The 23,524-nt window shown below is 41.0% G+C and overlaps 1 protein-coding gene across 1 annotated transcript; it reads left to right on the forward strand.

The window, feature by feature from the left end:
* On the forward strand, positions 1-23,189 carry ccdc9 (coiled-coil domain containing 9). Its single transcript, XM_054606570.1, has 17 exons — positions 1-89; positions 2,040-2,089; positions 2,271-2,375; positions 4,184-4,333; positions 6,916-7,305; positions 7,597-7,671; positions 8,068-8,151; positions 8,506-8,670; positions 8,788-8,969; positions 10,010-10,071; positions 14,819-14,948; positions 15,768-15,885; positions 16,481-17,009; positions 17,114-17,311; positions 18,202-18,357; positions 23,002-23,085; positions 23,185-23,189. The coding sequence occupies exons 2-17, from the start codon at positions 2,087-2,089 to the stop codon at positions 23,187-23,189; spliced, it is 2,436 nt and encodes an 811-aa protein (XP_054462545.1). The 5' UTR covers positions 1-89; positions 2,040-2,086.
* Positions 23,190-23,524: the final 335 nt, after the last annotated feature.

The raw sequence follows: 23,524 nt of genomic DNA on the forward strand, positions 1-23,524 counted from the left end.
GAAGCGGACGCATTGAGGCGCAGGAATTGGCAGACAGCAACGCGTCCAAACATTGCTCTTTACAGTCGTTTCTACTCCACCTAATACAGGTAATACAAACACAGTGGCTCTTAAACACCAGTACGTGTGTGTGTGGCTGTGTGTGCGGTGTCGGTCGTGTCGGTGGCGTGGTGTGTTTCCATCGTGGGGTATTTTGGCGCTTTTTAATTTCTGTTCTGTCTGCTGCTGCAGCTCTAATACGCTTACAGAAGCTTTAGGAACGCAGGAAGGATTTATTCATTTGGGTTCTTGTGTTTCTCACACACACACAGACAGACAGACAGACAGACAGACAGACAGACAGACAGACAGACAGACACACAGACAGACACACACACAGACACACACACACAGACACACAGACAGACAGACACACACACACAGACAGACAGACAGACAGACACACAGACAGACACACACACACAGACAGACAGACACAGACAGACACACACAGACACACAGACAGACAGACACACACACACAGACACACAGACAGACACACAGACAGACAGACACACACAGACAGACAGACAGACAGACAGACACACACACACAGACAGACACACACACAGACAGACACACACACAGACACACACACAGACAGACACACACAGACAGACACACACAGACAGACACACACACACACACACACACACAGACACAGACAGACACACACACACACAGACAGACAGACACAGACACACAGACAGACAGACAGACACACAGACAGACACACACACAGACAGACACACAGACAGACACACACACAGACAGACAGACACACACAGACAGACAGACAGACACACACAGACAGACAGACACAGACAGACAGACAGACAGACACACCTGGCTGTAACGTCACCTGTGATTAGCTGTGACATTGATTAGTCACGTCACAAGGGGAACAGGAGTTACCTCTGGAGCCAAGAGGGACCGCCATTTATTGATTATATTAGTGGTATATTTATGGGTTGTTATAATCATTTTTGTCCAACCATTGAAATGGAAAGCCTTTATTATTATTATTGTACTGAACAACACGACATTCTGAAAGCTACTCGTGATCAGTGATATCTAAAGACACAGGAAAAAAACAACACAAAACCAAAACAACTTATAGCAAACAAGAATCATCAGCCGACAACACAGGTTCTAAATAATGATTACAATAAATACAATGTAATTTTACACTAGAATAAAAGTAATTATTGCACGAGTATGAATGTTATTATTGCACTGGCACAAATGTAATTATTGCACAAGATCCAGTAGATTTGACCTCATCATATTGCACGTGAGGGGTCATTCAATACATGTTGTTGGAGTTATAGAACATGGAGGGAAGTCACATTTCTTATGCTGTAACCAACACATATTTTGTGTTTTGTTAGGCAAGTACCTCGAATTATTAATTAGATTTAAAGATCACCTTGAAGACATGTAAAACCTCGAAGTTTAAAGTTATTTAATGTCATATGCACAACAATTGCATAGAAGCAATGGAAATCTTAGATCTCAGGCTCCCTCCAACAATGTTCAAACAAATATATAAAAAGAAAATCAAGCTAGTAAAAAATTTGAATCTTGAACACAAATAATAATAATATAAAATAACGGCATGTGTAATGTAGTGTTTTCACACAAAAAAAAATCTCAACATTAAACCTACTCGAATCCAGAAAATGCAAACATTGTCTATTTCAAAAGTTGAACTACCGGACACAAGACGTTTCCATTATCACTGAAAAGGTTCCACATCACACGTGATCGTCTTTTAAACTGGTTGTACGATCACTATGTTACACGCCTGGAACTCAGATTTAAGGTGAGCTCAGATAAACTTCCCTCCTTTAGCAGCTGAAAGTGAAAACAGTGTTCTAGTGTCACAGTGAACAATAGGCATTTTTGGGTGGAGGGGGCTGCTTTAAATATCACAAGTAACTAATGGACCGATTTGTACTGCGGCATCATCTCCATCCTCTTAATCTTCCTCACCACAGGAACAAGCAGTCGGCCTCCTGTGTATGAAGACAAGTCAGAGGCAGATATGGTGAGTAAGCGAGAGAAACAAAAGACTGTGAATCAAATATTGTAGGTCCTGGTGAAGTTTGGGTTGATACAGGCAGAAAGATGCCAAAGTTAAAACTTAGCTGTGTTTACAAAATGTGTATTAAATAGAATATGGAAGGACAGACTTGCTCTCCTAACCCTCCTCCTCCTCTGTGTGCCAGTCTTCAGCTGTGGATCTCAAGACAAAGGAGGAGAAGGATGCCGAGTTGGACAGACGCATCGAAGCTCTGAGGAAGAAGAATGAAGCTCTGGTCAAGAGGTATCAGGTACGGAGTACATTACATTACATTACAGTCATTTAGCAGATGCTTTTATCCAAAGCGACTTACAGTCAGTAGTATATTACATATCATTCACCCATTCACACACTGATGACAGGCCACCATCAAGGTGCCACCATCAGACTCTAACTAACATTCATCATCCAGTCCACACCGATGGCAAGCCTTCAGGAGCAACTTGGGGTTAAGTGTCTTGCCCAAGGACACATCGACTGCCGAAGCCGGGTGTCGAACCACCGACCCTCTGATTGGAGAACTACCTTGCTCTCCACTACGCCACAGCCGCCCAGCCGGAGTACTTTTACACTAAATGTATCTTTTATATCAACCCATTAAGTTAGTGATGCTACTAGAGGATGCTAAAATATAACTGAGGATATTATTGCTGACAGACCATGATGCACTTGTGCGCAAGACTTTATTGGATGTCCTAATATACGGTAGTACCAGTGTGTCCTTCAAAAAAATCAAGCAAATATCTTCAGGCTTAGTTTAAAGTTTTATAAAGAAATATGTTTTAAACAGTTGTTAAATGTCTTATTTTTTCACCATGGAATGTTATATGTAATGCAAAGCCGACCCTATGTAATTACAGGTATTGGGTATAAATGTTGTTCCACTTCACAAAGTGCTTTCATTTAAAAAAATGTTTTTCTATGGACAGGTGCTGAAACTGACCTTAGTAAACAGATCAGGTGTCAGCCATGATGTGACCGATCTACAGTTAAAGGAACAGTGTAGGATTTAGGAGGGTGTATTTGCAGAAATGGAATATAATAATCATAACTGTTATTATTAGAGTATAATCTCCTGAAACTAAGAACCGTCTATTTTCCTTAGCTTAGATTGAGCATTTTCTATCTACATAGGAAGCAGGTCCTCCTCAGGGAGTCTGCCATGTTGCCCACATTTTCTACAGTAATCCAGAACGAACGAATCCAAACACTTGCTCTGGAAAGAGCCTTTTACGTTTCCCTATTACGTGAAGTCCACTGTAGTTCTCTGACACGCTTGTAAAGGAAGGGGGTGAGCAGAGCAGTATTCAGTTGGATGCAATCTGCAACCTTACCACTAGATGTCACTAAATCCTACACACTGCCAATTTAATACAGAATATTTACCAGTGTCATCTAAAAATGTTGAGGAGTGTCTCTGCCATCATTAAGTTTCAGTCCCAGTAGGTTCAACCCAGCGTGAAATACAGATTTTACATTTGGGGGGCACTGGTGGCGGATCGGCACTAAGGATTGGCAGATGCTTTGAGTTGAAGCCTGAGGAGATAAAAAGTTGTAACGACACAGCTTACTTATTGTAAGTCGCTTTGGATAAAAGCGCCTGCTAAATGACTGTAATGTAAGCTTAAAATATTAAACAAAATTCTGCAACCTATATATTACTCTATATAGCAATTACCATTTCTTCTATCTGACATTATATCAGGTTTGTGGTTTGAATGCAGCAAATTGGTACTTCCAACATTTTACAAAATATGTTGTTGACCTCATTTCATGTGTCCCAGTTCTATATTACATACTAATTTTATACCTTGAATACATGATAATGGCCTTAGTTTATATGTTTTGCAGTTAATAAAAAAAACAAAAGCATCCCTAAACTTTTGCCAGTCCTAAAATGATACAAAATGAATGCTGATTAATGTGAAATCAAAGTCTGTCTTTAGAGTGACACGGCCAATTTAACTTAAATAGAATTCCAAAATGTTGAGTCCGGATTTTGTATTTGGGACCCAGCAGTAGTCTCCGCTCACTCATTCAGTCACATTATCTCAACAGGAAATAGAAGAAGACAAGAAGAAGGCAGAGCAGGAGGGCATCGCCGTGACAACACCCCGGAAGCCCCGCCCCCATGAGCCAGAGACGGACAGGAGAAAGACGGAGAAAGAGAACTTCACTGTCACAGTCGACCTATCTAAGTTGACGGGGGTAAGGCGTCATGTAACTCTTTCTTTCTTATTTATCATTCCAATTTTTCAAAGTTTTTAATCATAATCACACACAGGCACACATTCATCCACTAAAACTCTGACATAACAGTCACATAAAAGATCAGTAGAAAAAGCCCCTTGACATGTCTTTCCATCATATAACATATACTAAAAGGTGGCAAACTTTCCCTTTTTAATTTCAAGCAACATCATCAGAACCATGATTTAAATGACTTAATATAAAATTAGATGAATAACCAATATCAGTAGGAAACTCTGCCTAAAATGACAGCAAAAAGGGATATTCAACAAGGTAAAATATAAACAATATAATAACATAGTTGGAATAAGAATTATTACGTATGTCTTTCATATAGTGAGCATATTTTTATTTTTTTGTCTAATGAATGTTTGATGCAGGTAATTTCTGCCAAGCAGAGAGTAGAAGAAAAGTAGCCGTTGAGGTCTGTCTGACAGAAAAGGTTTTTATAATGGGAAAATATGGATGAACAGTGGATTATTTTTCTTAGAAAGACGGTTTAGTTTATGTTTCCAGTTATTATCACCAAGTAGCCTCAAGTTGTTCTGAGCTGTATTGATGTAAAAGCCAGTAAACATGTCAGGATAAAAACTAAATTCAAATGCAGCTTTAAGCTCCATTGTGTATTTAGTGATAATGTACAGTGATCCTGTTCTATCACTGTATATGTAGATTTTGATATTGATAAATTATATAATATAGTAGTTCCGAATGCTGATTGAATTAATTCTACGTTCAGAGAAAGAGTTAACAGCTGACAGTGTCTGTTCTTGGTTAATCTGATTATTTAAATGCACGTTACAGCGAGGTAAGAATATTCTATAAATTCAGTTTTTCCCACACAGTGGTCCTGCTGAATAATATCCCACATTGCCCGTAATGGCTGAATAAAACCAGCACTATTATTAGCATAACCAATTCTATGCTGTATGTAGAAAAATACAGTCTGGAAATGATGATGTTGGCACATAATTAAAACATGCCACAGATTAATAATACTACAAGTTAGCATACGAGACTTTATGAGAGGATTGTTTTCACCTGATTTGTGTGTGCACCTCTGTTGGTTAGGGATCCATCTAGCTCTGCTTATCCTCAATTTGATTTGGCAAACATTTCTGTCTTTAAAACAGCTGAGATGATTGCACCTATTAAAGCAACATAATGTTGTAACAGTCCTGGAAAACCTGCTCTTTAATCGGTTTATCCAACTCTTCCTGCTCAGTATGTAATTCAGTTCAGTCGTTTACATCTGGTATCATGTACTGCAAAGTATTTAAATGCATCCCAGTGTACCAGCAGCATCATTCGAACAGAAACAGATCACGTTGTGAGCTAAATCAAGAAAGAAAAAAAACAGGATGCATGCAATTTATGTAACTGATGAATAAGCCTGTAGTCACAGGTTTTGACCACGAATTTGTAGAACAAGACATGAACATACTTAAACATTACAAGCACTGTCCTTAATTTCAGTTAAACCTGCAAGAACTGATCTTTTGTCCACTTGCAGCAAAAATGAGTTCACACAACATTGACATATCATTTATTCTGTTGGTATGGTGTACTTGATAGCAAACCGTTGTTTATTTACACACCCAACAGATACAGAGCAACATGATCATTCATGTTTGTGTCCGCCTTATGAATCTAAGTCCAATATTCACTCTCTTTTAACTCTGTTTTTGGCTCTACCACCTCCTGAGGGCAGTATCTGTCTCTTTAGCTGCTAAATGCTCCACTATGTTTTAGATTACTGTTTTAACATACAGTTGAATGAGGACAGTAGCGATTAAAACCCTTTGCATGTTTCTAATCAACCATCGGCAGCAGTGAATCTCAGGTCCAGGAGGTGAACGGAGGAGTAACGGTGCCGTCAGCTCCTGCTGAGTTTCAAATTGCCCTCAAGAATTACGGCTGATGACTGCAGACCCACTTCAAAGTGTTATTAGACAAAGATGGGTCAACAGGGTGGCCTCTGCTCCATATGTGTACTCGTCTGAGTGGATATTCATTAAAATCAAAAGGTCAAATTTGGTTCATTAGTCTGTTCAACAGACTCCTGATCCCTGAGCTTAAAGAGCTCCTTGAAAAGCTGATTAACAGTAGTGGCCTCTTTCGCTCTGAGTTCATCATGTTGTAGTTTTGCATAATCCATAGCCCTGATTAGTCTTTTCTACTTTTTTAAGATTGAACCAAATCTTCAGATTGAGGAGATTGAGTGTGTTTAAATTTAGCACAGGTGTTAAATTCAGGACAAGCAATACTTATCAGAACTCAGACATTTACCACTTAATTACCAGCCAAATACCATTTCTAAACTAGAATATGATAAAGTAGTTGTGAGTACAGATGAGTTACAATGAATTACAATCTGTTTGGTTGAAGAGACCGGAAAAAAAGCTATCCTGATCATCTTTGGACTGGGCAAGGACCTTTTTTTTCATGGCCCCTGAAGATCCTGCTCAACATACTGATTGAAATTATTAAAATATGGTTCCTACTGTCCATGCTGAAATTACTGTGTGTCTTTCCTGCAGGACAAGAGAGTCGTGAACGACTGGAAACCTGGAACACCCCGCGGCCGGAAGACATCAGAGGAGAGCGACGGCCACCGAGAAGGCCACAACGATGGCGGCCACCGAGGGGGTCCCAACGATGGCGGCCCCGAGGGGGTCCCAACGATGGCGGCCACCGAGGGGGTCCCAACGATGGCGGCCACCGGGGGTCCCAACGATGGCGGCCACCGAGGGGGTCCCAACGATGGCGGCCCCCGAGGGGGCCCAACGATGGCGGCCCCCGAGGGAGGCCCAACGATGGCGGCAACCGTTGGGGGCAGATTGACAGTCCCCGAGGGGGTCCGAACGATGGCGGGCACCGAAGGGGGCCCAACAATGGCGGCAACCCAGGAGGGCCCAACGATGGCAACCGTGAGAGGCTAAGTGATGGCAACAGCCCCCCCAGGAGGATGGGGTCGGGACGGATGGGTCGGGGAGGTCAGAGAGGAGGAGGAGGAGGAGGAGGAGGAGGAGGCCGCCAGGAGAGAAGAGAATGGGAACCTCGGACACCCAGAGATGGAGAACCTGGGGAGTCAGGAGGACCGGGACGCAGAGGGGGAAGGAGAGGGAAGAGGAGGAGGAGGAGGAGGCGGTGGAGGAGGAGGAGGAGGAGGAGGTGGAGGAGGAGGAGGTGGTGGTGGTGGTGGAGGAGGTGAAGGAGGAGGAGGAGGAGCAGAAGAAGAAGAAGGAGGAGGAGGAGGAGAAGGGACACCAGGTGGCAATGACAGGAAATCCAAGGTGAGTGTGGATGCACTACTATTCTAAAGCTATTAAACAATCATAGACTTCTATACAATCTAACTTCTTTTTGCAACTTGAGGAGTCTCCCCCTGCTGGTCAGTAGAGATAATGCAGGTTTTAAGAAACTTCCACATTGGCTCCACTGGGCAGAACCAGAGGCTGCAGCCTGGTGTCAGCACAGGAGGCTCAACCAAAAAACAGGGTCGTCCTGCAAAAGGTCTCCCTATTACCACAATGCAACATCGTCCGGGGCACATTTCTGATGGATTACTTTGGAACATGAAATTAATTGGAAAATCCTTTCTGTGCCAAAGTTAACGCCTTGTATTTGTATTATAATGATCTTTATCAGTCACTAATGATGCAGCCGTGTGTTGTTGTTTTTTTGGACAGGAATGGGAGGAGAAGAGGCGACAGAACATTGAGAAGATGAATGAAGAGATGGAGAAAATAGCAGAGTATGAGAGAGGACAGCGGGTATGAGAGTCACTGTTAACATACTGTTTAACTCAGCAGATGTTAGTGATCTGATCTTTTTTTTTTTTTTTTTTTTTTTTTTTAAGATTCCTGCCTCCTATCTTTCTTCTCAGACTCTTACATTTCAGCTCTATTGATCAACTTAAAACACTAATTTCCTCACACGAAAAAAACAATGACTGACCTGCTTATGTTTGAAGGAAGTCCTTGGTAGTAACTGGCAGTCTGAGAAAGCCCTTATTGAATCATGTTTTGAGGAGAAATTAACAAGGCTTTACTTGGTCTCTGGTCAAAATGAACATGGAGAACACGTCAAATGTGGCAGAACTTTACATTTATGAATCTTCTCCTTAGCCGGATGTAGACAAGCCGATCCGTAACTTCCTGGACGACCCGAGACGTTCTGGCCCGGCGCCAGACATAGACCGCAAAGAGGGCAGCAGGAGACATGTACGAAACTGGGGCGGGCTGGACTTTGATAACGTGAAGACAAGAGCCGAGCTGGAGAAAGAGTGGACTGTGAGTAATGTCGTTCTTTGAAAAGGTCCTATGGCCTTAAACAGCCAAACCAGTCTTGTCATTCCCACTGCAGCATTATTATTTTTCCTCACTTTGTGACACATCCTGTCTCTGTAGAGTCGAAGGCCTGGACCAAAAGGCTCTATGGACATGACCATGTCCATGACCGGCCGGGAGAGAGCAGAGTACGTGCGCTGGAAGAAGGAGCGTGAGCAGATTGACGAGGAGAGACTCGCACGCCATCGTAACGCCACGGGCCAATGGAGACGAGAGTGGGATGCACAGAAGACGGAGAACATGTGAGGAAGGAAATATTGAATTTTAGTAGGAACTGATGTGATTTCTTTGCTCTAGCGCAGTGACTTAAAATTATTTTCATTCATCAATAAATCTGCCCTGTATCTTCTTGATTAACTCAGTCATTGTTTTAAATGTCAGAAAAGGAGCTGACAAAGAAAAATCAGAAAATCTTCAGATGTTAAAGCCTAAACCAGCAAAAGTCTCTATTTCTTGCTTGAAAAATTACAAAACGATTCAATGATCCAAATAGTTGCAGAATAATTTTCTGTCGATCGATTTTTATCGTTGCAGCTCTATTTTTACCGTTTCGAAATAAAAAAGTAATGTATCTCAAAAGGAGATACATTTTTTTTTTGCACACAAAACATATTAAAGTACAAATTCATTCGAAACAATTGATGAATTAAAGGGAAATTAATTAGCAACTGTTTTGATAGTCGTTTAAGTTGTTTTTATGTAAAACATTTCTTGATTTTTATCTTCTAAAATGTAAAGATTTGCTGCTTTTATCATAATGTTAATGTCTTAGTAATAATACGTTCGGACTGTTTGGACTAAACAACATTGTGTCATGGCATTTTGACGGCATTTCACATTATTTTCACTTTTGCAAATCAATCAATCGATTAATGGAGAAAATACTCATCAGATTAATACATGATGAAAACAATCATTAGTTAACAGTTCAAAATGAGCTTCAGCAGTAAAACCCTGCTTTGACATGAATGCATGAGTAATAATAATCTAATGATAGTATATATAATAGGTAAGGGACATTTATCTCCTTTGAATACTTTAGGTACATTTAGCTGATCATATTGATTGTCCTTAGTTACTTTTAAAGTAACATCTGTAAAGACCACACTGTAAATTTTTACATAAGTAAAGGATCTGAATGCTTCCTCCATCTCTGGACAGAGGGCAGGTGAGGACGACTGAAAGTGTTTGACATCTTTATTCCAGTTGACAGGTGTGACGGGAAGGACACACTTATATTTTGTGTGTGTGTGTGTTTCTAACCCTGCAGCCTTTTTCACAGGTTCAAGGAGGACCCATATGTGGCTTCAGAGGGCAACACACCCGAGCAAGGAAACAGGAGAGGTAAGACTACACACACACTCACACCACCAACACCAGCGTGCTGTTGCTGTGGTTACTCAACAGCTGGCAGAACGATGACACCACCTCCATCGCATGTATCGCTCGCCTGACACGCCGTCACTCCAACTTGTCGTCTCACAGCCGCATCGTAAACACGCACCACAGGACACCACACAACCTCCGTCCTCCAGCTAATTAAGGCTGTTATGTAAATGAGAGTTGATTAAGCTCGTTATGTAAATGAGAGCTGTATTTCCCCGGAGTCCAACTCAACCTTCTCAGTCGCAGTCGTGCTGATCTGTGCTTTCAGAAGGACCCCAGTTTTCCTTTAATGGCACCAATAGTCTCTCTCAGGCCATGTCCACATTAACCCGTTTTCACCCGTTTTCAAATGAAAACGGGGTTTTAAGATCTCCGTCCACACATGCGTTTTCGAAATTATGTGCGTCCAGACTTGCTCCCCTGAAAACGAATATCACGTGACTATTCACGTACACTGGGCATGCGCATGCCGGTGTAAACAGGAAGTACATTGGTTGCTTGGTTACAGATAATACATTACACTACTCTTGATACTTGTTGTGCTTGATTCTTAAGAACTTCCTCTAAAATCTTCCTCCATAAACTCAAACAGACACATTTCGTGGAAGTTTTATTTTCGTGGAAGTTTTATCAAGCTTAGTTACAACACTGCAGGTCTAACTCTATCTCTCCCACACAGACCGCACATTTACTTGTACAGTTATTAAATGAAGTTTACTAGATTGTGGGTCCATACATCTGGTCAACACAAGTCCGTCAGAAGTCCGTTCTGTAGGGCTGATAACGCCGCTCTAATCTCTCCATAACAGCTGATTCCAGCTGAAGCCAAAGACCGCTAACCCCCTCCGGGTTGCCATGGGTCCTAAGTCCCTACATGTTTGAACATCTATGTACAAACATTTGTAACAAATACCACATTATCCATGTTGAATTAACCTGGTAGTCGATCGGTATCAAGGCTGTTGTTGTTGTTGTTGTTGTTGTTCTCTTACGGAAAAGGGTCACGTGGTAAGAGGGTGACGAATCAGGGAATGACACGTCATAACTGCTAAGAACCAATCAAATAGCGTACGCCGGTGCCTACGTCATCGTTTTCGGACTTCTTCGTTTTCAGTCATCCACACTATCATGAAAACGCGGCGTTTTCAAACTTATCCGTCCTCGGGAGAGTTTTCAAACTTATTCGTTTCGGTGCCCTAAAACGCCGTGTCGTGTGGACGCTCTGTGCAAACGCAGAAAAAGATATGCGGATTCATTTGAAAACGGGTTAGTGTGGACGTGGCCTCAGTGAAGCACAGGTACATTAACAACGAGTGAATAAACAGCCCCGACCACTATAAAGCAGCCTTTATAGATACATATTAATATGCACCAAATTATTATTATTATGTTTTATTTTAAATTGAATTCATGCCGTGTCACCTGACGGTCGTACTGTCACTGAAAAAAAGAAGAAATGGCTCCATGTAATTTAATATCTAGCCACAGGAAGGTGATTGATAGCTGCAACAGGAGGGGGTGAAATAATTTTAAGAAGTTCATATTGATATTGTAGTGCTTTACAATATCATTAACAGCCAATTTAAAGAAAGGATAGTGTTGGTGGTCTACATGTAAAATTGTATAGGAATTGTAGAGTTAAACAGGATAATATCAGCATAATTATGAAATGTAATTTATAATGGTTTTGAAACACAAAGTAATGAAACATAAGCCATTATTGAATAAAACAATTGGATCTGTCCTAAGAGAAAATCCAAAATACAAGAACATTGGTGAAATCAGCGAGTTCTCCTAAATGACTCATACAAGCCACTTAACGACCAATCTGTTCGTTGAGTGCTTCTAGAGGCACATTAACTCTCTGAAGTCGTCTCCTTACAGTGTCCTTACAGGAGAGCTTTATTATGACATTATTTTGGGCATGCATGTTTTTAATTCCAGGCAGTCATCCGGATGATAAAATAATTTACTGGGGGACCAAAGTAGTCCCAGGACACAAGTCAAACTCTGCTCAAGGGGCCTTGCGTCTTTAATGCTGCTCTTCCTTTATGTTTGTTTGGCTCCTCTAATGTTCCTAAAGAGCACAACTAGATGTTTCATGAAACAACCAGTCACTCTTGACTGATTGACATATAAAAGATAATAAAGATAAAATACGAAGGCGTTTAGAGTGAGATGCCAACAGAAATTTACTTTAGTGTTCTTTTAAACTATAGTTTTATGGGAGTGATGACAGTTTAATGTCAAGTTATAATTACAACATTTTAGTAAAATTAACACTTATGTGTACCAAGTCTTCCACAGGTAGCCCTCGATACATTTCTCATCTCAGCGTCTCGCATGTTTACACGCTAGTGATAATTAGTTTTGGTTTTGTAGCTAAATGAATAATGTTTACATGGTTATTATGTCTTTGATTTATCTTGTGTACAAGATGTGAGTGTGAATGTGTGTGATTGTGTGTATGCTGGACATACTGTAATGTGTTTGTGTGTGTGTGTCCTCTCTGCAGCCCGGGGGCGTAACTGTCGTACAGAGCCTCGGGGCAGGGCCTCAGGTTAGACCACAGCATGGGACTGAGACGTGTGTGTGTGCGTGTGCGTGTGCGTGTGTGTGTGTGTGTGCGTGTGTTATTTTGTTTCCATTTGTGTGTCTGTCTGAAGCACAGCAGCTGCATCCAAAACCAAACTCACAGACCAGAGTCAGTCAACAATAACAAACAGTTGCAGTTTTCCTTTTCAACAACATAGTTCAGCTTTATTTATAGAATTTTCTTTCTCAACCAAATGAGTATGTTTAAGTATCAGAAACTTACAACCTAAATCGTTTTTCCTTTCAGGCTTTAAAATATGAAAACATCAAGCGGTTGGCATTGTAATTTGCTACATAAGTACATAACTTAACACGTCATAAGCAACACATTCTGCTTTTGCACATGTAGAGTAAATCCTTATTTTATTTCTTTAATTGCCTAATATTTTTCCCATTTCATGTTTTCAGAGAGCTTAAAAGTAGCTCTCTGAATCCTGCAAATACCCTGGATTTGGGCCTTGCTCTGCACATTAACATAAACAAGCCTCTAAAAAAGATAATGTGAAAGTGAGGATTGACCACAAACACAGTACAGTTTGTCTCGGGGTTGTTCTTTTGGAATTGGGCGAGCATCTGTTAACATCTGCTTATCTTGAACGCTTTGAAAGCTTCTAACCTCACGCACATCAAACTCAGTATGTGTGATGGTGTTTTTAAAATAGTTCTTAGTGCTTGTGTTGTCTTCTCTGAATACCTCCAGGGGGATGTTCGCCTTTTTCTGTGGCCAGAAAGTTCAAACAAAAGCCGAGACTTATTTCTAACAGCTGTTCAGTCCCATGTTCCTTTATTTCTTTGTGTCGGACTGGAGAGCACATTACAGATAATGACATTACACCTGCCCCACATTAAAGCCTGCACTCGCTTTGGCTTTTTTTTTTACTCCTGATTTCTGGAATGACTTGTGTGTCCTCTTCACAGCCTCAGGGTGCTCTGTTCAATCTCTTCATGCCCTTTTTTTTTCTCCTCACTGATCCCTTCATTTCTTTTGTACTTCACAAAAACATCCCCTCCTCTCTCCCCCTTCGAGCTCCTCTCCCCTCTCTGCATATCCTATCTGACCTTCTCTCTCATTTCTTCCCCCATCCTCTCCTTCCCTCCTCCTCTTCCTCCCACATCTTTCCTTAACTGTAACCATTTTCGTTCCTACACATTTCCTTGATTTTCCGTTCCTTGGTTTATCTGTCTCCCTTCTATACTTTTTTTCCCTTCTTGCTTCTGTTTCCTTCATCCCTCCATTGACTGTTCATCTCTTCTATGTCTCTCCCTTTGACTTTTTTTATTTACTTTGCTTTCCTCTCTCAATTATTTCCACTATCGCTTTCTCCATCACACCCCTAACATTCTAGTATCTTTCTCATTTTATCGGCTCTCATTTTCCTCCACAATGAAATAAGCGGAGTGATCTTTCCATTCAGATACAAATCTACTACAACCCACTTATGTGGTATTCAAAGCTTGTCAGGTGGAAAATTTACCACTACGTACCTGATGTTTTTTGCGTCATTTAAAACCATTTTTTTTGTTGTCTGTTGTTTTGTCATTAAACATATTTACATTTCTGGCATTGTGCACATTTGGTTTTTGCACCTTTTAGTGATGATTTTTATTGTTTATAGTTTATTACTTGCACTAAATTTGTACTCTGCTGTTGCACAACAATTTCCCACGGGCTACATTAAGTGAATTACAGGACGCCACTCTTAATACAGAACATGGTTAGTTATGACAAAAATGTAGTGCACAGATCGTATTTTTATATATATATCTTTGTCAGATTAAATAAGATTTACAGTTCTAAATTATCTAAAATTTTATATTTTGAATTAGATATTCAGTTTTATGTAGATGCAGTGATGTTTTAAGTTCAGGTAAGGTTCCTTTCATTGACTCACTGTATATCCCCTGTGGATAATGAATTGTGGTTCCTGCCTTTAATGACTCCCTTTTACGTATAACTTCCTGTAAAGTATTTGCCCTCCACTCTGACCACGCACGTCCACCATTTCTTTTCCCATCTTTCAGTTATCTCCCCTCAGATTCACCTTACCTTTTTAGATAAAGTATCTCAAACAACATGATTTACATTTACCGTCAATTTTTCTTTTTCCAGACGACAGTAAGCGGCCTCCAAAAGTGCCGACATTTGGTGAATTCCTGTCCCAGGGCAGGAGCCCGGGCCAGCGAGGAGACCGGGGCGACCGGGGCAGAGGGAGGGGCCGGGGACAGAAACCGAGCTACAGGTAAATCTATACAGACGACATCACAGTCTGTCCTCTACCAAAGATTATCCAAAGACTGTCTGTTCATGCTTAAACTAGTCTATTGTAGAACTGACAGGATGTTGAAGGTGTGGCTTTATCACTCTTAACATTTTTAAGACATTATTATTTTCAAGGTTGATTTATTGATGACTGTTTCCATTTGTTGGCCTGTTAGTAACATACCACCACTGACACATTCACAATAAGTGTATTTAATGATAGTGTTGTGCCTAAGCACAATTTTGCGGTTACTCGAGGATTTCCATTTTATGGAAATACTTATACTTTTACTCCATTGTACTCTGTTGTACTTTTTACCGCATTACATTTTTCCGACAAATTTAGTTACCTTGCAGATTCAGATTACTAATACAAAATAGAAATCAACTAATATATTTTGATATAATATAAGAAGTTAAGCTATCCGGCAGTGTATGAAGTAGCTCCACCTTTAACTGCTGACAAATTTAAATGATGAAAACATTAACGCATTCTTAATTATAATATAATTAATTGTAATATAATAAACATTCTTGTAAATTGGGCACAATGAGTACTTTGGTACTTTTAAGCTTTTACTTAAGTACAAGATTGGGGTACTGGAATATGGTACAGTACCCCAGTCAGGGAATTCTGGATGTTGGCGAGCGAACCGGTTGTGTATTTGTTCTGCCTTGATTTGATTACTCTATAAAATGCATTGTTTGTTTTTTAGTGAGACTTAATATGTTTCTATGTTCAAAGTTATTTGTGAGTTTGCTGCTTCCAGAGTTGACGTGTGTTGATGCCTTTTGACAGCATGCATGACAACCGCTGGGAAGGAGACAAGGAAGAGGAGGAGAAGGAGGACAAGATGAAGAGAGAGAAAAAGAAGGAGAAAGACGAAGAAAAATCTAAACCTCCCGCAGCACAGAAGGTAGAGGGGCTTCATCTGTTTTATTAATGCATGCTGGAGTCAGACCCAGGCCTGGAACTAGACTGATTGATATACGGTTCATTTAGAACAAAGAAAAATCCAGAATAAGTGGAACTCAAAGCAATTGTTTCATTAAAAAAAACGCTTTCGATAATAAACAAATTAAAAAAATCTTTAATGAAAATGATAAATTAACAGAATTATCACCCGACTCTGCAGTTCCCCTGAACTCTATGGAATGTTTCAGTGTCTTCAAGCTCTGATAGCCTTGATCTTCAGATTTTAAAACCCACTGTACTGCTGCTCTGCAACAAACGGCAGAGAGACAAAGATAAAACTAGCTGGTGAACAAAGTGGAGCATTAACAGCTACTTGGCTATATATTTCCTCCAAGAGTTGGTAGAGACCAAACCTAAAAGCTCAACAAAGGAGTCATTTTAAATGTTAATTGCGTAAATCGACAACTTGTATGCAAAACAGGTTAAATATCAACAGCTCAATTTGCTGCCTCAAAGTGGCCAAAAACTCTTGTTGCAGGTTATTAGAGTGTAACAAGAGTTGCACTCTAATAACTTCTTCTTGAATCTTTTCTCAGGCGGAGCCAAAGCACGGAGATGGAGAAGATGACGACGAAGAAGAATGGGAGGATGCCAGCGACGGAGAAGACGACGAAGGGAGCGACTTGGAACATGACTCCAGGGGCGACGAGAAGAAAGACACCGGGAAAGAGAAGCGAGCCAAGAGCAAAGACAACTCCCCTACATCTCCCCCACCTCGTTCTCGACCAACGTCAGCAGGAAGCCCCAAAGATCAGAGGCCTCCCAGGCCGAAGGTCCACATCCCGCCACCGGCAGCGGTTCAGGAGTCACCAGAGGGAGGCAAGCCCCTCAGCCCCTTCTTCCCTCTGGAGAGCCACCAGCCTGTATCAGACTGGGGGGAGGAGATGGAGATGCTGTCACCCCGCAGCAGCATGGGAGGCGAGAGCCCACTGAAGCCCCCCAGCGTGGAGTCCAGCCCACCCCAGAAGAAGGAGCAGGAGGAGACTGAGGAGACTGAGGAGACGATGGAGAGCCAAGTTGTTAGCGGCAATGAACCTGCTGAGCCACAGAAAGAGGAGGATACGGGTAGAATATTTAAATCCAGTTGTCTCTTTCTGTTTTTTCTCTGCTTGACTTCTTCTGTCTTATCTTTACTTATCTCTTCTTTTTCTTCCCCCTTTCATGCTCAGCCATAGACGACGACTCTTCACCAAAGACTAAAGCCCAGCAGACTGTGATAGTGTCAGAACCAGAGTCCCTCCCCACAGACTCCCCCGCTGCTCCTCCATCTGACCCCGCCCCCTCTGAGGTTTCTTGCCCCGCCCCCTCTGAGGTCAACGAGGCTGCTGTGGCAGTGGACCAGGATACACCTGCTGCTCCATCACAAGGTAATAAAAGTCTTAAATAACAAACTAAAAGTCTACAGTCATGCCAACAGCTCTCTGAGGCTGATCTTTGGCAGAGCGGTGCTTTGATTTAAATGCTAACACACTGATGTTAAAGCGGCTATTATCTAAATGATTAGAATAACAATGTATTAACTTTGCTCATTGCTAAGCTGACCAGTCCACAACTTCACTGTTTTGCCCCATTCTTACTGCTCTCATAGCGTCGTTTTTTTGGGCCTCAGCAGGCAGCTCTTTACAGAGGATGAGCTGAAAATAGTCACTGTACACTTCTCTGCTCAGCAGCAAGCAGACACATTTAGAGACTAGCTCGTGAACACAGTGGAGCATTTAGCTGCTAAAGAGACAGATATTTCCCTCAGGAGTTGGTAGAGACATAAAACCATGCTAAAAGAGAGTGAATGGACAAACAGTCATCAGGTGGAAACAAGCACAAAGACTTCAAATGAATAACGCGTTGCTCTGTAACTGCTGGTTGAGTAATAAGCAACTGTTTGCCCCCAAGGAAGCAAATTAATTATTGCAGGTTTATAAAGTATAATGTTAAACATCCACTTAATCTTGACGGGGGGCATGAATAAGTGGACCAACTAGTATGACAGTCCATCCATTAGTTGTCAAGATATTTCACTCTGAACCACAAATGTGTGTCATGGCGGCATTAGAAAGAAGTCAAGGGATCACCTGAGTCAGTTGGATTTTTCGTCTGGTCACCACAGACGTCTGAACAAAACGTCAAGGCAATCCATCCAATATGTGTCAAGATATTTCCGTCTAGACAAAAGTCGTGGATCAAGTGTTCTTTAAGGGTAAAAAAAGATATATTGAAGAGATCAGTCGTTGAAATGTTGTCACCTTTTTCTCTTTGACAGAGGACGAGCTGGACGCCCCTCCCTCTCCAGCTGCCCTGGAGGTTGACGATGAATCCTCTGAACCGGCAGGAGGGAAGGATGATGACACGACGGCTGCTGGGGCCGACACTGCTCAGACAGCAGAGGAAAATGAGTCCTCAGAGCCGACGTCCTCAGGTGAGGTCCATAACAGTGACTTTGAGACTGTGCCTTACTGTTAGAAACCCCCGTACATTTCTAACGCGCTCTCCCGCTTCACTCTGTCTCTTTATTTCTTTTCAATGTGCTTCTTTGACATCCTCGTCTTCATTGTCCTTGTTGTGGTTCTCCAGCTCACTCAGCCACGCTTTCTATTTTTCTTTTTTCCTTCCACGTCTAAATTAATAATGGTGGGAGCTGTTTGGTGGCATGACAAATCCAAAGATATATTTATACACTCGCGCAGTATTTTGCCTGGTTTTTGGATCTGACATGGGCCTCCACTAACCAATCGGGACCCGACTTCCTGTTTCAAACCCCTCATGACTGTCTTCCTGCTCCTCCTGTGATGGACTGTACTAGTACTAACTCCACCTCCTGTTATTGTCTTTGTTGTATTTACTCCAAATTTATCACATGTATCCTTATCTGTTATCTTTCCTCCTTCCGTTCTCATCTTTCTCTTTTTGTTTTTCATCTTTTTGTTGCTGTGATGACAATACTTGCATCGCTGTATGGCATGCCACCTGCATGACCAAACCCTGCTGTAATGCCTCTCATTCTGGCTCCTTCAGCGAAATGTCAGTCTGTTTTCTGAACATTCATGCCACCTGGGGAACCAGATGTCTCGGGCAAAACTGCCGTACCAAACAAACCAAATGTCTACATTACGTATCAACAGTTGTACACTCACAAATGAAATATACGACTGCATCCAGGTCTTGAGCAACAATTCCAGGGGATAAACCTGTTATGTTTAACACTTGAGGAGTTAACTGGAAACGGCTTCCTTAGAATGTCTCAAACAAATCTGGACTGAAGATGGTGCACAGATGGAGAGGATGCAGCCAACACCAATGACAACATGTATCTCAGCAGGGCCAAATTGGAGATCTATACACAAATCACGACAGTATTTAGATAGCGTCTCAGGGAAGGAAATCAGTCCAAAGAGGGAAGCATTTTGAGTCCTCCTTTTAGGACTAGGAGTAAAAGCATTTTATCACCTTTCTTGAGGTCCCAGTGAAACAGAAGTTAGAGCGTCTTTAGTTTATGCACTGTGATGTATTTCACAGTGAAACTGAATGAGGGATATAAATCAAATCCTCCACATGTACTACCCCTGTATTGACACAGAGCCCGGTTGAAAATCATCAAAGTGTCCCTTGAACAAATTAGACCTCAGCCTTGTTGTTTTGGAATACTCATCTCTTCTTATCTCATCATATTACTCTATGAGCTACTACAATCCACAAGCATGTTTCTTCGTAAAAGCAACTGTGTTGTTGGGTTTTACAGACGAAAAGACTGGGATTTGATGTAAAACATACTTTGATACTTATATTTGGCATATAACGAGAGATAAATGATCACATAATACATTTTTTATTTTACTCGAAGTAATTCTGAGACACTTGATAAAGGGTCCAGTTATTGGACTGTTTTTGTTTGGTTTTACTTCTGACCAGGAAGCAAAAACTACACATTAAACATTGAGCATTGATGTAACTGTTTCTGATGCTTGCCTTAGAGCCAGAGGAAGAGGAAATCGTATTAAAGCCCACAGCGGTGTGAGCCTCTGAAAGCTTTTTTTCCCAGTCTGCATGGCCAGTCACACCAGCAGTACCATCAGTTTAAGTTGTTCTTGATCCAATGCAAACTCATTGTTGCTTTATTGTTATTGGGGTTGATACAGTAGAATCATCCATTTAGATGGAAAGCACCTCACTGAACCATGATTCATTAGTGTGTACATTTTCAGCGGGGAGCCACCAGTGGGACTGGGAACCACTCACCCTGGTTAGAATCATCCTCTTTCATTTTATCTGCCCGTCTTCTGTTTCTGCACTCTGTGGTTTATTCACTTAGCTCATTTTGAAACCGCTAACTAGATAAGGAAATTCAGTCATTAGACGCTGTGGTGTCATCACTTAGGTTAATGGCTAAGTTTTAGAAAACAAATTAGTTTATATCAACTTGTTCCAACTTTAAGCTTGCCAGAGTGGGAATATGATGTGCTGCTTAGATGCACAATGTAAAAACATCACAAATGGAAAGAAAGAAAAGGACTGAATGACTCTTTGCTTTCTCTTAAAATACAACCCGTCATCCTAAAATTGAGAATTTAAATGACACATTTCAGTTACATACATCATTAAAGGAAAATTTCTGCACTTTTTATTTTTATTTTTTTATGTGCATGTCCAATAAGGAATTTATTACTTTATTGACTACAGCATAAATACAGATCTTCTTTACAGCAATAGTGCGGAATCTATCTTAAAGGGACATTTGTTTTCAATTTCTGATGTTCAGTGGAACAGAAAAATGTCAGAATAAGCATTTTATTTGTAAGGAAAGATATCTGTTGTCTTCTTTTCCTTTTTGGTGCACTGATTGCATTTACACTTCTTCCCATGACTCATAAGCAGCAGAGGTCAGATGAGCTCATGCAGGCCTGATGTGTGTTTGTGTCATGCACACACACACACACACACACACACACACACACACACACACACACACACACACACACACACACACACACACACACACACAAATTAGAAGCACAATTAAGTTTTTTTTAAAAGGCTTTTCAGAGGAAATGAGCTGCTGCCTGCTGAACAGATGATCGGGCAGACAGAACGGAGACAGTTTGATGTTTGATTGAATTAAATCTTGTGATGTTTGTGAGGCTCCACAGTGGATCATCTGACACTCAAGTACCAGCAAACCCATGTTTAAAAAGCACAAACTGTTCCAGTGATCTTTTAGTCAGCGTTTAAGTTCAGAAAACAAAAGCATGATGGGGAAAGATTGGGCAGATGTAGAGTAAAGAAAAATGAATCATCCTCGAGTAATGGATGTCATGTCAGCATGTGAAATATGATGCTGCAGCTTAGCACAAAGACAGAAACAAGAGGAAATGGGTCGCCTGGATCCATTCAAAGTTAACTCAATCTGCCTGCCAGCAACTCTAAAGTTATATCTTGTTTGTTTAATCTGTTAGAAACCCCAAATACATCAGTATTGGTTTAAGTGTACGCTATATTTACATAATGTACCTTGCTGACAGACATCTGTGTGAGATGGGGAACGGAAGCCATTGCTATGCTCTCTTTAAATCCACCAGACTCCATTTGGAAAAATGAAACAAAGAAAACAGCAATTTTGGATCAACAACTCCCGTGTACTAAAATGAATGTTTTATTTTTTTCAATGGAATCTGGTGGCTTTGAAGAGGGCATAGAAAACGGTTTCAGTTCCCCGTCCGAAAGGGCTGTTTTGACAGCAAGATAAACTTGCTGAAATATATCAAATATAGCGTACACTTGTTTTCTCCTAACGGGGTTTGCCGACCACTACCGGACTATGGATAAGAATCAATTTTTTCATTTATTCACCAGTGCACATTTATCAACATTTCAGTTACCACCTTGATGTAAATGTGCCAGAGTTAGCTAGAGAGCTAATTTCTGTCTGTAATCCCTGGGGTAATCCCATGTGATGACATTTAGTGGCCTATAGTATCGGTACAATTCAACAGCAAACACTATCGTACAACACTGTCGAGCACAATACAACACGGTACTATACAGTACGATGAAATACATAAATACATTACATACTTGTAAAATCAATGAGTGTGTAACGGCAGTGCAAGAGATGAGGTAGTATGATAACTTGTGATTACAGGTTTGTTTGCTTTAAGCCTTCTCTTTAGTTTATGTTTAAAGGTTAGGTAATTAGTGTTTTCACGTACCAGCCCACCTTGAAATATCCAAACTATCCCTTTTAGATGATGGACTTTGATGCCATTTCTTTAACATCGAACGCATCGGGGCTAGCTGTATCCCCCAGTTTCCAGTCTTTGTGCTAAGCTAAGTTAGCTATCTGCTCAATGTAGCTTCATATTCGGTATACAGTCATGAATCTTCTCATCAGTGCATTTCCCAAAATGCCAAACTTTAAAAAAAATGTTGAGCTTAATTTCCCAGAGGCCAAGAGGAGATGTTCCGTTTTTGTCCGACTAACAGTCCAAATCCAAAAGATTTTGTGATTTGTGTTGACATAAATCTGAGAAAAGCAGACAAAACCTGACATTTTTGCGTAGAAAGCAACAAATACATTTTTGCACTATGAATGATTTAAATAATTGATTTGTTTATGAAATTAGTAGTAGTAGTAAACATTTTGGCATTTTATGACAATATTGGACACAGACAGGAGAAAGTTGAGAGAAAGTGATGAGGAACAGCATGCATCAAAACAAGACATGAACTGAGGATGTATACTTTTAATTCAGCTCCATGTTCTTGAACCAGCAGTGGCACATACATCTTCCTACTGGATCAAATATTTTTTAATTTCACTGAGACGCAGAGTTTCTTCTGTTGCAACTGCAGTCATGTCCCAGTGAGTGAAACATATGACAGTGTTGTTCTTAATGTATTATTGAACTTGTAAATACATTGTTTCAAGTACATTATGTTTTATTTTGATGATCAAAATGCTGGTTGTGACATAAATATCAGGAACATGTTGGTATACTTCCAGTTCTTCCAGCTGCATGATCCAGTATTGATTATTAGGACTCATCACTGCATGTGATTCCTTCAGCAGAGGAGCTGAATGGGCAGAGTGCTGTTACTAATGCTGCTAGAGTCACAGTAAGGACTCTTCCCCTGGGCTGCTCGCTCCAAAAATGTGCACACTTTACGGTTACCGTGATGTGCTTTTGGATAACAGCATTAAGCACAATGACCCACGTGCAGCATCACTTCCTCCCTGTGTTTGTTTCAACAGGCTGAAGCTGCCGGGGACAAAGACACTCATTTCTGAAGGAGGATTGAAAGACGAGACGGATGAAGAGCATCACACTACTCATCGATGGAGTGGCCACCACAAAGCTAAAAGAAGAAATAAAAAATGAAACCATCATGAGGAGGAGGGATTGTGCATCGCTAGCCTCTTTTCAGCACTCTCGCTCAGCTGTTTCTTTTGGATCGGGGGTCTGATCACCTCTGGGCCGCCGCCAAGTTTTGACTCACTCTGTTAAGTATGAAGCTAAGAAGAGTGAAATATCCTTCATTGGCATTTTTTTTTTTATATACTTTGTTCTCACAGTGGGGTTTTTCTGCATTGG

Source organism: Anoplopoma fimbria, chromosome 1 (assembly GCF_027596085.1).
Source record: "Anoplopoma fimbria isolate UVic2021 breed Golden Eagle Sablefish chromosome 1, Afim_UVic_2022, whole genome shotgun sequence".
Classification (NCBI taxonomy): Eukaryota; Metazoa; Chordata; class Actinopteri; order Perciformes; family Anoplopomatidae; genus Anoplopoma; species Anoplopoma fimbria.

Bases quoted from the DNA above. Each gene is read 5' to 3' on its own strand.
- ccdc9 (XM_054606570.1), top strand. The intron at 2,376-4,183 runs GTACGGAGTACA...TTATCTCAACAG, and splicing joins CTCTGGTCAAGAGGTATCAG to GAAATAGAAGAAGACAAGAA. The intron at 17,312-18,201 runs GTAATAAAAGTC...TCTCTTTGACAG, and splicing joins ACCTGCTGCTCCATCACAAG to AGGACGAGCTGGACGCCCCT.